Genomic DNA, 12317 nt, shown 5'->3' on the forward strand with positions numbered 1-12317 from the left:
ACTCCCCCAGCAAGGGGATCAGAATTTTTTCCAAATATTACTATTTGGAACTAACCTATATAACAACATGGGGAAAGCTTATGAGAAAGCTTTCCTTGAAGAAAGACTACGAAATTGTATGTAAAGGATGGTTAAAAGCATGTGCCCCGCCCCCAAGAAAATACATAGAGGCTGGGGGTAATTAGGAGAGAAACCGCACAGTAATTTGAGCAGGGAAAGGTTAATATAAAGATTTATTAATTGTAACAGGGGACTGTAGTAATGAGGCATTGCCCAGTAAGAGGTAAAGAGAACTCTAAAGAATACAGGAAGAGCAGATGTAAGGAGCAGACAATACTCCTGGGGCTGAGATAGAGGACCCAGGAGAAAGGACCCCCCCTGCCCCTCCCCCACCAGAAGGGTAGTGCCAGGGGAAGCTGGTGCTGAAGAAACTGTGTGTACTGCAGTAGCCTGGCGCTGGATGCAAATGCTATTTTGAAAAAAATATATGTGGGAAATGTAGGAGCTCTTATCCATACTAATCAAGTTTGAAAGCAACATCACACACTGCCTTGTACAGATACCCAGCTGTTTTCTGTGTTGATGTCCGAGCTCCCCTGCTAGAAGATATCCTCTTTTAAAGCAAGGATATTTCATCTTCCTCGTATGGCCAAGCCTGAAGTGAGTATACATTATATGCTCAATAATTTATTTTTGAATATATGAACTCTGAGGGAAGAATCTTACTCAGCTTGCCTTTTTTCCATTAATTTTTTATTCTATGTTTTCCTACTGTAAAGGCAAGAAATATTTACTGGGGAAAATGCAAAGGTAGAATAAAGGGAGGAAAATATCCATCATAATTACTGTTGGTACTTTGGTGTATTTCTTAGGCACAAATAGTTGTTTTTCTTTTTTTAAAAACATAGATGTACACACATCATATCCCATATGCAATGTTATATCCTGTATCTTAAACTTAACGTAAATAAAGCACTTCTCCAACTCATCAACTCTTTGTTGAAGAGTCAGTGGTGAATTATTTTATATAGAAAACGTTTACATTGATGTTATGAATGCAAATGACTGCAAAATATCTCATTCTGAAGATGTTAGGTTGTTGATCTAACCATGTTAGATCAACCATGTTAACATCTAACCATGTTAGATGTTAGGTTGTTGATCTTCCTATGTGAAACTTTTGGTTCTTTTAAAATTTTCCCTATTATAAATAATCCCATAATGAACACTGTTGCGTATAAAATATTCTCCGGTAGGCCGATTTCCTGAAATGGCTGCCCCACATGTGAGAAATTACTAGGCTAGTGGGTACAAATACGTTTAAGGCCACTGAGGAAAACTGAAGATCATAGGACATCTGCTTCTAAACATGAAAACTGGTAGCTTCCCGTTTTCAACAAGAAACAAACCAGAAGCCTCTTCAATGCCACCTAGTAGTATCAAAATAGGTACACGTGCTTGGCTAACGCTCCCAGTCCCCTCCACGCCCCTCCCCCTGAGAAAATGCTGCCCAGCCCTAAAAGACTGCATGACCCTGGGCTAGTCCCTTCGGGCCTTTGGCCCTCATTTGTCCCCAGGCTACCCAGTGGAGAGGTGGCCTGACTAGGCGTGCCGAATTAGAGGATTTCCCTACAGCACTGAGTGTGTGTTTGACGTCCTGGGCGCCGAACCCCAAGCTCTGGGCCTCCGCAGGGCGCGGTCACCTCGCGGATAAATCCGGAGGCTTAAAGCATTAGAAACTACAGTTTACAGAGCTCCAGGGAGGGCCCAAAGTACGACAAGCCCTTCTCCACGCCGAGATTGGCCCAGCCTTTTCTACATCTCCTGCGCAGCGCCTCCTCTTCCCTGCGGTTCACCTAGTCCACCCTCCAGACCTAATCCCGACTTCCGATTCTTCCCAGCGGAAGGGTCACCCAAGCCCCTTGGGTCCCCTTCCTTCTCTCCTTTTCTTTCCGCGCCGACCAAGGCAGTCCCAGTCTCCACAGTGGGGGGTCTCCGCCACCCTAAGCTTCTGACCACCTTGCAAGACCTGCCATCAGACCCCCATCACCTCTTCTGCACGTCTTTCCACGTTATCTGTCCCGATCGTCCCTCTGTCTTTCCCGCCACGACTGTCTTTCTATCCGATTTCAATCCCGCAGGTCTGCGGGTCCTCTGGCCGCGGTCCTTCCGTTTCACCCTGTCTGAACCTCTCATGACAGTTTCTCTATCCCCTTTAGGTCCCCCCTCACATGCCCCTCCGCGTATCTCTCCCTCTGCGTCCCCGCCCACGTCTGCACTTCTGTCCCCCGAAAGTGATCCTCCGTACCCGGAGTCGGGCCCTCCGTCCAGCCGGGACCCTGCTAACCATCCATTCCCGGGCCCGGAGAGTCTGCGGCCCGGTTCCCCTCCCTCACCCGGGGAACTCTTCCCTCTTCCACTTTCTCTACTTTGAACCCATCCCAGCAGAGTCCAGGAAGTAGCCAGGCGCCGGGGACTGGCGACGATGGCGCCCAATGGGACGCGCCAGCGGCGGCGGCGGCCCCGCCCAGAGTGCGAACGCGGCCAATGGACGCGCGGAGGCGGGACTTCCGCTGTCCCACGGAGGGCGGGGGAGCGAACTGTTGTGGTGCGGAGCGTTGGGCGGGCGGCGGCCGGGCGGCCCAGGGGCTGCCGCGGGACTCGGGGCGCAGCCGAGCGGCTGCAGGGGTGGGGCGGGCCGGACGCGCCCCGGGGCCCGGACGCCGCGGGTTCGAGGCCGGGCCCCGCGCGGGGAGGCCGCGCCACCCCGGGGGAGCTGCCCGGCGGCGAGTTTGCCCGGCAGCCGAAATAAGGCGGGAGCCGGCGGGGGCCCTCGGAACCCCCTGCCAACCCGGGCCTGGAGTCCTCGGGGAGCGGCTGCTTCCTGGGACGCCCTCTCGGACGTCCCCGCCGAAGGGTAACGGTTAAGGGCCCCCGGCAGAAGGCGCCTCCGGGTGACTCCCGGCGGGGCCCTGCGAGCCGCAGGAGCCGACCCCGGGGCCGCGAGCGGGGAGGAAGGGGCTTGGCGGAGACGCGGGGCCGGAGACCGAAGGAGCGGGAGCGCGGCGGAGCGGAGCCGGGCCTCCCGGTCGCGGGGCAGGGCAGCGCCTCGGCTGCAGACGGACTCTGGGACCCTCGAGTGCGGGGGCCTCGGCAACCTGCCCCGCGGGGAGCGCGGCCGCGGAGTGGCCTACGGGGGACCCTCCCCCAGAGGGGCCGGCCCGGGGCGGGGAGATGAACGGCTTTAGCACAGAGGAGGACAGCCGGGAAGGGCCCCCCGCCGCCCCCGCCGCCGCCCCGGGCTACGGCCAGAGCTGCTGCCTCATCGAGGACGGCGAGCGCTGCGTCCGGCCCGCGGGCAACGCCTCCTTCAGCAAGAGGGTGCAGAAGAGCATCTCGCAGAAAAAACTCAAGCTGGACATCGACAAGAGCGTGAGTCCGCCCCCGCCCCCGGCTGGGCCCCCGCACCGGGCAGCTCTCGGGCCGCTGCCCCGGGCTGCGGGCGGGACTCGGGAGCCCTCCCCGCCCTGGGCCTCGCCGCCCTTTATCTGCAAACTGAGGAGCTGGGCTTGCAAAGGCCGCTCGGCGCTGGTGGGCTCTAACTAGGACTCTACCCAAATCCGGGAGGTTAGCGGCGGGGACTCCGAGGACCCTTCCTGTCTGGGAAGATTTGATACCAGTTTTTAGCTCGTTTTATTGGTGCAGACATGGGAGCAGGAAGAGGTGGGTTCATTTGGTTCGCCCACGGAGGAGCAGGTATTAGGGAGGAGGTGATGAAGGGACCCAGGTCTTCTCCAACTTCTTCCTCCTTCTCGGATCCGTGTTATTCCTTCAGAAAAAGAAAGGTGGCAGTTAACGTCCCTGTCTGGGGCGGCCTCAGCTTCTGCAGAGGGTCACCGAGCTCGCTGCTCAGCAGGCAGCTGTGGGGACCTGGGATTTTCAAGGATGTGGCAGAAATAAGACCAAGATCTGGTCTCGGGAGGTGGCTCTGGCAGTCGAAGTGACGGAAAGGAAGAAATCCATTTTTATAGGGTTAACTTCTTTACAAATGCCCAGGAGGGTGGAGGTGGGTAATTTAAATTTGAATAGAAAACTTTTCCTGTGTGATTTCACCACTTCTAGTTAGCTATTCTAAAGATGGGCGTATTGTCAACCAGTTAAGAACTGTCTGTTTTGACATCTGTTGCTGCAAGCCTTAAGTGTCTGCCTGGTGATTAGGAATTGGAAGTTAGAGGGGTATTTAATATTCAGGTAGACCAGCTAGGAGATTAGGTGGTTAACATCCATTCTCTTTTAGGACCAAAATTTCTCCACTTTGAGGGGAAATCAGAGATTGCTTGTTAAACTGAAAGGGCACCCACTTCTCCATATCTGATTTTACAACTGAAAATGAGGCCCAGAGATAGGAAGTGACAGTGCCAAAGTCACACAGCACCTAAGAGGCCGGTTAATTTCTTGAATCCGTTGTCTGATTTGCTTCCAAGCCCCATGCATAAGCCTTGATTAAGTGTTTAATAAGTAAAAAAATTCTTCCCTGCCCTTCCTTCTACGCTCTTCACTCTCACCCCCATTTTTTTTAAGTTAACAGTTATATTTGCAACTCTTGAATGGAAATATGCTACTTTTAAGTGGTTGAGGGTGAGTTGATGGCTTTCTTAGTACACATCTCTATCAATGAATGAATAAATGAATGAAAGGAATTCATCTAAGCAAACACTGTCGGCTAGACACTGTCGTGGCCTGGATAGGACATGTATGGAAATGGAATTCTTAATTCTAAGACAGTAATGAATTCATCCTCATGGAAACACTGCCCACCTTCTGTTTAGGTTGTTGGGAGCCTTTACTTGAGCAGCTTATAATAATATTTTATAGTACTAAAAAAAAAGAAATTCCCAGTTCTTTTAAACCCACCATCTGAACAATTCTGCTGCTGCAACTGAGGCTCCATTTTTCCGGTGACCCCGCTGGAAAACCTGTGTTGGGCTATGTTGACCGTTTGACACACGCTGTCTAGAAGAGAGGCAGCCTGAGCCTGGTACTAGAGTTCCCAAAAGGTAATGCTTCTGAAGGAGTAGGATTTCAAGGCAGAATCACTCACAGTTTGTTTGAAGGTGGTGTTGTGGAGTCATTTCTTCTGAAAGGGATTCTATTTCATTCTCACAGGCTTGGGCAGGAATTCAGTTTTAAGTAACTGCTGTGTTACAAGAATTTTTAGCTGTTGCAGAAAGTGAAACAGGAAACAAAAAACACTAGAGCCTTTTCTACCACCCTCCTTTCTCCACCCCCAGTTCCCTAAAGGCCACTGGGCTCTGAAATTTCTGAAAACCAATATGTACTTGAAAACAGTTAAGGAGGAATAATGACTATTTATCTTGTAAAGGGGTCTAGCAGAGAACCTTTTTAAATAATAGCACCTTAAATCCTACTCATGCAGTTTAACTCCTTTCATGTAAACATTGGCAGTGTTCTGTGATTTATTAAGATATAACATGCTTTCAAACATCCCTCCAATTGACATATATCTGCTTTTTTCTGGAGAAAAGTAGAAGTGGAGAATAGAGTAAGGAAAACATTGCAGGAGGAAAGGACATGTGCCAGGGGTTAGAAGGTCTGGATGACCTTGGCCAGGTCATTTCTCCACTCTAGGTGGCTTCAGATTATCCCAATAGAAAATGAGATGGGAGCCAGCGGGGTTACACTGGTGATTGCTGAGTTGTCTTCCATCTAGGATTCCATTATTCTAGTGTCCTGACTTGAAATCTCCCAGCCACAGCTTTAGGAATCACGTCTTCTGCCTGTTCTTTTTCCAAGTCTGTCACTCTGTGAATTTAAGGAACAGCTTAGTCTCTCAGACCTTACATGTGAAACTAGCTAACATGAGGGCCAGCTTCCTGTGAGGTATGTAGGGTATGCTGTGAGTGTGCTTTCTTTCCTCATAAAAGCACATCCAGTAGTCTATATATACATCAACTAGGTGAGATTCTTTGGGACAGTGACACGTGCTGTGTCCGCAGGTCCTTTGACAGAGTTGAATCTGGCAAAGCTATTCCAATTTGTTGCCATATGTAAATGTGGCTTTTACTGGCCTAAGCTGCTTTTAGATGCAAGGGGGTGGCTGTGTTGATGCAGCAGCATTTATTGATGACCTGCTGTCTGCAAGACACCCTCACAATGTAAACTTAAAACTACTCATGACTCACTAATCCAACCACATGAAAGTGCTAATTCATCTGAATAAAAAACAGTTTTCATTATTTTCTCTGTGAAAAGGCCTGAATTAATTATGCTGGTTTCCTATCAGCTTACTTTTATCTTTAAGCATTTGAGGAATAAGCTCAAATTCAGAAGTCTCTCAAGAACATTTGCGCAACATCTGGTTCAGTGTCACCAACCCCAAGTCATTTACAGTCATCCTCCATTCAACCCTGCTAGTTATATTCTTAATAAGAACACGTTCTTCACATCTTAGCTGCTGTTGCCGCCTTCACTTACTATTATAATAAGCCTCCAGCCTGCATTAGAAAAGCAGCAGTTGTATCCAGCTTCTTTTTTTTTAAAGTTTCTTATTTATGTATTTATATATTTTGGGCTGCGTTGGGTCTTCGTTGCTGCGCGCGGGCTTTCTCTAGTTGCGGTGAGCAGGGACTATGTTGCCGTGCATGGACTTCTCATTATGGTGGCTTCTCTTGTTGCGGAGCACAGGCTTTAGGTGCGCGGGCTTCAGTTGTTGCAGCACGCAGGCTCAGTAGTTGCGGCACATAGGCTCAGTAGTTGTGGCTCGCGGACTCTAGAGCACAGGCTCAGTAGTTGTGGTGCACGGGCTTAGTTGCTCCGTGGCATGTGGGATCTTCCCAGACCGGGGATCAAACCTGTGTCTCCTGTATTGGCAGGCGGATTCTTAACCACTGCGCCACCAGGGAAGTCCCCCAGCTTCTTTTATGTGGTTCCACCTTGTGAGAATTTCTGCATCTCTTTCCACTTCTCTTTGTGGATTAGATGTGTGGTGATGCAAGAATTATGAATAGATACACAGAAATGGTTTTTCAGAGGGTTGTCATCATACAATAGTAACTGTTGTTAATGTAAAAATAGGCTGTCCCATCTACCATTACCACAGTGCCTTCTTTCCTGCTTTCCTGCTCCCGGGGCAGTGCATTCCAGCGAGGTATAAGTTCCTAACTCCTACAGGTCTGAAAATGTCACGTCTCTCCCTGCTTCAAAAACCTTGGGCGACCCTGTCTTGTTTGAAGGAAAGTCTAAGCTGTTCTCATGCCCCTGACCCCCAAATTTCTCCTGATGCTCCTGCATAGGCAGTCGCCTCCATCTAAGTGACATGGTCTCCTCAGGGCCTCTTCACTCACGCCTTCCATCGGCCTCATTTGAAACTTAAGTCATGGGCTTTCCCATCTGGAATGCTTCCTGACTACCTGCAAATCCTCCCTTCTGGTCAGGGACCTCCAGTCTAGCTAGCTCAGCCGCAGGGCCTTGCCCTTTGCTGTATCCATACCATTTGTTGTCTTTATCATTCAGGGGGGACTTGGTTTATAACGCACTGCCCGGTGTGATATTAGCGCTCTCTTTGAGGGGTTTTCATTCTGCAGTTCAGTAGGAAACTTGTGGCAATGATGGCTTGCATCGTGTTCTTCCTTGCTGTCTCCAATGCCTCGCAAGGGAGAAAAGCCCCGTAATTTGACAGATACCTGTTGCTGTTTCCATGGAATTGGCAACTCTGACTTTAATTTGCTTCCCAATAGGTAAGACACCTGTATATTTGCGATTTCCACAAAAATTTCATCCAGAGTGTACGAAATAAAAGGAAGAGGAAGACAAGTGACGATGGTGGAGATTCTCCTGAGCATGACACTGACATTCCTGAGGTAAAGGTCCAAAACTTTACCTTAAGAAAGCTGGGAGAATGGATTCTAACCTGATCCTTACCTCTGGCCTGGCCTAAGAAGCAATTCTAGTCTCCTCTTTGTTGCTGTGGTGTATTTGAAAAGTGACTAATAGAATCATAGTAATATGGAATCTGAGAGCTGAAAGCTTAGAAATCAACTGGTCTGACTGCCCCACAATTTTACAGACACTCAGAGTCACACACACAGTTTGGGAGCCCCAGTCCAGTGCCCTTTCCAGTAGGCTGTGCTGACTTTCTTCAAAAAAAACCCTGAGAAATACCTAAATACAACCACAATGTCAAGTTTTTAAAAACTTTGTTTTTGCCCTTAAAGTTAGAGACTGAGTGTATATGGATTGGGGGAAGTCATTTCCCCTCTGTTTTCTGGTCTGCAAAATGAAGGTGTAAGTTGTCAGGTCACACCAGCTCTGATTTTCTATCACTCTCTGATTCCTGGTCCAGGCTTGTTCCCAAAGATCTATTCCAAGGTCAGTTACACTGGCCCAGGCTTGTTCCCAAAGATCTATTCCAAGGTCAGCTACACTGGCCCAGGGTTTCTCAACCCTGGCACTGTTGACATTTGGGGCAGATAATTCTTTGTGGTGGGGCTGGCCTGTGCATCGTAGCATGTTCAGCAGCATCCCTGGCTTCTACCCACTAGGTGCCAGGCACACCTAGTGTCTCTAGACATTGCAGGTGTCCTCTGGGGGGCAGGATCATCCCCTGCTGAGAACCGTCGCACTAGATGATGAGCCCTAGGCTTCTCAAACCAGAAGCCTGCCTTTCCTTCAAGGTGCCAGTGTCTATTAAGCAAGGCTACAGGGAGGAATATCGAATTTTCTTTCTATCTAAATTGTTTTCACTTAAGACTCAGCAAAAGAAGAACCGTTTATAATGTACACTGGATATTTGATGCATGAATATTTCATAAGGCAACCGCCTGTTAGCACTCAGAGTGAAAATGACTGTGTAGGAATAGAAAGAGTAGGCAGGCCTTTGTCTGCAGATGTGGAGGAAACCTTTGAAAATATGGCCTTTTCCCTCTGCCCCTTCCTGTGTCCCCTTTTCTAGCATTGGTTTACAGTATCTTTCTAATGCTTTTAGCATTTTTATTATTATTTTATGAAAAAATGGTTGTATTTACTTTCTAAATGCTTTTCACAAAAAAAAAAAAAAAAAAAAGGTTTGAGGAATGTTTGAAAAGAAAGAAGGACTTTGGTCCCTCATATTGATCATTCATTTTGTTTTTAAGTGCTCTCCACCTGCCTGAAGCAAGAACATCTCTTTTAGAGGCAGGTAAAGGCAGCCCAACTTTCTGGGCCTTCAATATTTCATGACTGTGCAGCTTTCCTCTCTTCCTTTGTTAGAAAAAAAAGGGAGGGTCCCTTCCCCTCTGTTACCCAGTCATCTGCAGAGACCCTGACCCTAACCTGCTGATTTGTACATTTGCTACAGTAGCTTTGAGCTTTCTCTGGAAGGCTGTTAAGGATCCTGATACCCGAAGGCTGAGCCTAGGGGAGAACTATTTGAGAATACCAGTACTTCCCACTGTCCTCCGTCATGCCCCTCTATCTACTCTGTGCCGAGCTCTGGCCTGTCTTCCTCCAGGATGTCTGTCTGCTTTTACCTTTGCTCTCCATGCCTGCTATGCCCTCTAGCATCAGCACCCCTGCAGAGCTCAACTTCACCATCTCATTTCTGGACCATTGCTGCAGCATCTCCCTCTGCTGTCCCTCCACCCCCAGTCAGTCTTCCCACAAACCACCACAGATCCATCTTCCTAGAACAGCGCCCTCCCAGCTAGGTTCTCTCCTTCTGCTTGTCAAGACACGCTACCACCCAGTCTCACCTTTTAAACCCATCATGAGAGCCTCTGACCCCTAGCCCGTATGTCCTCTCATGGCTTTCCGAGCCCATGGCCTTCTCTCTCATTCCCTACTCTAGTTCTTTTCCTCACTGTCTCTCTAAACCCTGCCTCTCCTTAGCGGAAGCTTCACAACCTCCATCAGCCTTCTGGGACCACCCCTCCCCCGCCAGAACTCTGCTTCCACTGTTGTTTCTGTCCTTCCAGCCAGTTATTAGTCCTTGGTGGACCATTTCTAAGACTTCTTTGTAGTCTCTCCATCCCCACCCCTATCTAACGTAGTGCTAGGCACACAGTGGGCTCTCAGTGAGTCGTGGCTGGTCAGGTGATGGATAATGTGTTTCTCCTCTTCTCTCTAGGTTGATCTGTTCCAGCTGCAGGTGAACACTCTCCGACGTTATAAACGGCACTACAAATTGCAGACCAGACCAGGCTTCAATAAGGCCCAGTTAGCAGAAGTAGGTAGACAAAATTGCGCTCTAAAGAGGGAGAGCCAGCGTTGTGCTTCTGATGGTGACCTTGATTCTCCATGTGTGTCTATACGTAATCCCTTCCATACCTCTGGAAGCAACTTCCTCTTTCCTCTTTTGCACAATTTAGAATCCCCCAGCTTTAGACCTAGAAAGGCCTGATTTCCATAAAAGAAACCAGGGCACAGAGAAAGGAAAGGACTTGCTTAAAACCATACAGCAAGTTGGTAGCTTGGAATCTCAAGAGTCCTGATTCTAAGTTCTGAGTGTTCTTTTGTTTGTTCATTTGTTTGAATCTTGTTTTGCAAGATTCTTTCTAGATATGTTCCATTCTGCACATGAGGTGTGTCTGATTAATCATCCCCAAACCTTTACTCATGTTCTGTAGGAGCTATTTTTCTTTCTTTGGTTGTTTTCCTTGATTTCTTCTACTCTGATGTTGGTAATAGAAGTGTTTATTACAATGAACGGAGCCTAAGAACGTTTTCTCCTGCCCTGAGTCCCTAACACAGTTCCGGGCATGGGATGGGGATGCGGGTGGTCCACTGGCCATTATTTTAATATACTGACAGCCTTGCCTTGATACTTCTGTCCTGTTGGCATTTGTGTGGGTACCCTCTCATCCTTCTTTTCTAAATGTGTTTTTCTGTCTATTGTAGAAAACTTGGGAAATGATGAAAAATGCAATCCTACTATTCAGAGACAACCACTCTGTAGTTTTCGTTCTCTGACTCCCTTTTTATCTGAACCAGTGCCCTCGGTCCATCCAGAGATTTCCTTATGGGGTCACATCCCTGTTGGTTTTTGGTCTTCCCTTTAGAGCTTTCTTGCCGATCCATCATTTTTCCTTAAACCTCTCCTTCACCAGCGTCCAGATAAACCACAGAAGCACACAAGCCTTTCCTACTTCAAGATAACATTACCCTAGCCAGTGTCCACCCCTGGTGGGAGGGGTGGGATGAGATGGGGCAAGAGGAGACCTGCATTCTCAGGACTTGGAAATAAAGTATCAGGAATACATAGTAAATGATGAATTTTTCTTCAAATCTCGTGTCTTTCAGGAGGCAGTTATGTACTATTTAGATGGTTTTTTGGGTGAGACACTTACATCTGTTCAATTGGGTATTTATTTGACACAATTTTAAAAGGACACTTTTCTGCCCAGTTCCTGGGCCTGAGAGTTTATGGTAGCAGCTGGTCAACCCTTGCAGTCCCAGTCCCTTGCTCCATGAGGATGGCCTTGAGACTGTGCCATGATGGGCAGTTGGCTGCCACTGAAACAGAACTGCACCTTAGGAGTGTTGTGGAATAAAGTGTTGCTTTTGGAAGCCTGGAAACCAAATCACCTAAACCCGGGAAGAAAGGGCATTCTGCATCCTGTAGCGCTGCAGGAAGTTCTGCAGTAATCATAACCCCTTCCATAGCTCTGGGAGCAACTTGCTGTTCCCTCTTTCGCACAGCTTAGAATTTGTGGCCCTCATGGTTCACGTGGTTTAATGGACTCTGGTTTTCCTCCCCATGTAGACTGTCAGCCGACACTTCAGGAACATACCCGTGAATGAAAAGGAGACGCTCGCTTACTTCATCTACATGGTGAAGAGTAACAAGAGTAGACTGGACCAGAAATCAGAGGGTGGCAAGCAGCTTGAGTGATGATGGAGCACATCTTCAAGAAATGAAGTATAATGCTTAATGCACAGGTGATATCTGCTACATTTAAGCCCGTAAAGACTGTTAAATTTTATTGTAAATAAAGAAGTTTGAATGATGAATACTGTAAATCTTTTCGGTCAGGAGGATTACAGTCTCATGATTCAGCATGTTTATACACAGACTTTAAGGCAGCTACTGGACTAAAAAAAAAAAAAAAACAAGATCGGAAAAAGAATGAAAGAAAAACAAAGTATTGCCACATTCAGCAAAGCATTAAATCAGTTCTACTGGAAATGTGGGATGACAGATATTTTGGTAGTCATCTTGCAATTCCATGCTGCCACACGTGAGGTGTAGCCCTGGACCAGCAGCGAGGTACGGCTTGGCGGGGAGGTACGTGAGCAGACCCGTCTGCTGGGGACATAGGCGC

General features: G+C 48.1%; 1 protein-coding gene across 3 annotated transcripts; it reads left to right on the top strand.

Moving 5' to 3' along the window:
* The first annotated feature begins 2919 nt into the window (after positions 1-2919).
* Positions 2920-12114, top strand: SAP30L (SAP30 like). Of its 3 annotated transcripts, XM_065875023.1 has the most exons (4): positions 2920-3432; positions 7758-7880; positions 10124-10222; positions 11759-12114. In XM_065875023.1, the coding sequence occupies exons 1-4, from the start codon at positions 3235-3237 to the stop codon at positions 11885-11887; spliced, it is 549 nt and encodes a 182-aa protein (XP_065731095.1). In that variant the 5' UTR covers positions 2920-3234; the 3' UTR covers positions 11888-12114. The 3 variants fall into 3 exon arrangements, with proteins under 3 accessions (XP_065731095.1, XP_065731096.1, XP_065731097.1); XM_065875024.1 differs by lacking the exon at positions 7758-7880 and having other exon boundaries at positions 3235-3432; positions 11759-11887; XM_065875025.1 differs by lacking the exon at positions 7758-7880 and having other exon boundaries at positions 3235-3432; positions 10139-10222; positions 11759-11887.
* The last annotated feature ends 203 nt before the right edge of the window (positions 12115-12317 follow it).

Source organism: Phocoena phocoena, chromosome 3 (assembly GCF_963924675.1).
Source record: "Phocoena phocoena chromosome 3, mPhoPho1.1, whole genome shotgun sequence".
Lineage (NCBI taxonomy): Eukaryota > Metazoa > Chordata > Mammalia > Artiodactyla > Phocoenidae > Phocoena > Phocoena phocoena.

Excerpts from the sequence above, each read along its gene's own strand:
- SAP30L (XM_065875023.1), top strand. The coding sequence starts at position 3,235 with ATGAACGGCTTTAGCACAGAGGAGGACAGCCGGGAAGGGCCCCCCGCC. Across the intron at positions 7,881-10,123 it reads ATGACACTGACATTCCTGAG|GTTGATCTGTTCCAGCTGCA; the intron begins GTAAAGGTCCAA and ends TCTTCTCTCTAG. Across the intron at positions 10,223-11,758 it reads ATAAGGCCCAGTTAGCAGAA|ACTGTCAGCCGACACTTCAG; the intron begins GTAGGTAGACAA and ends CTCCCCATGTAG.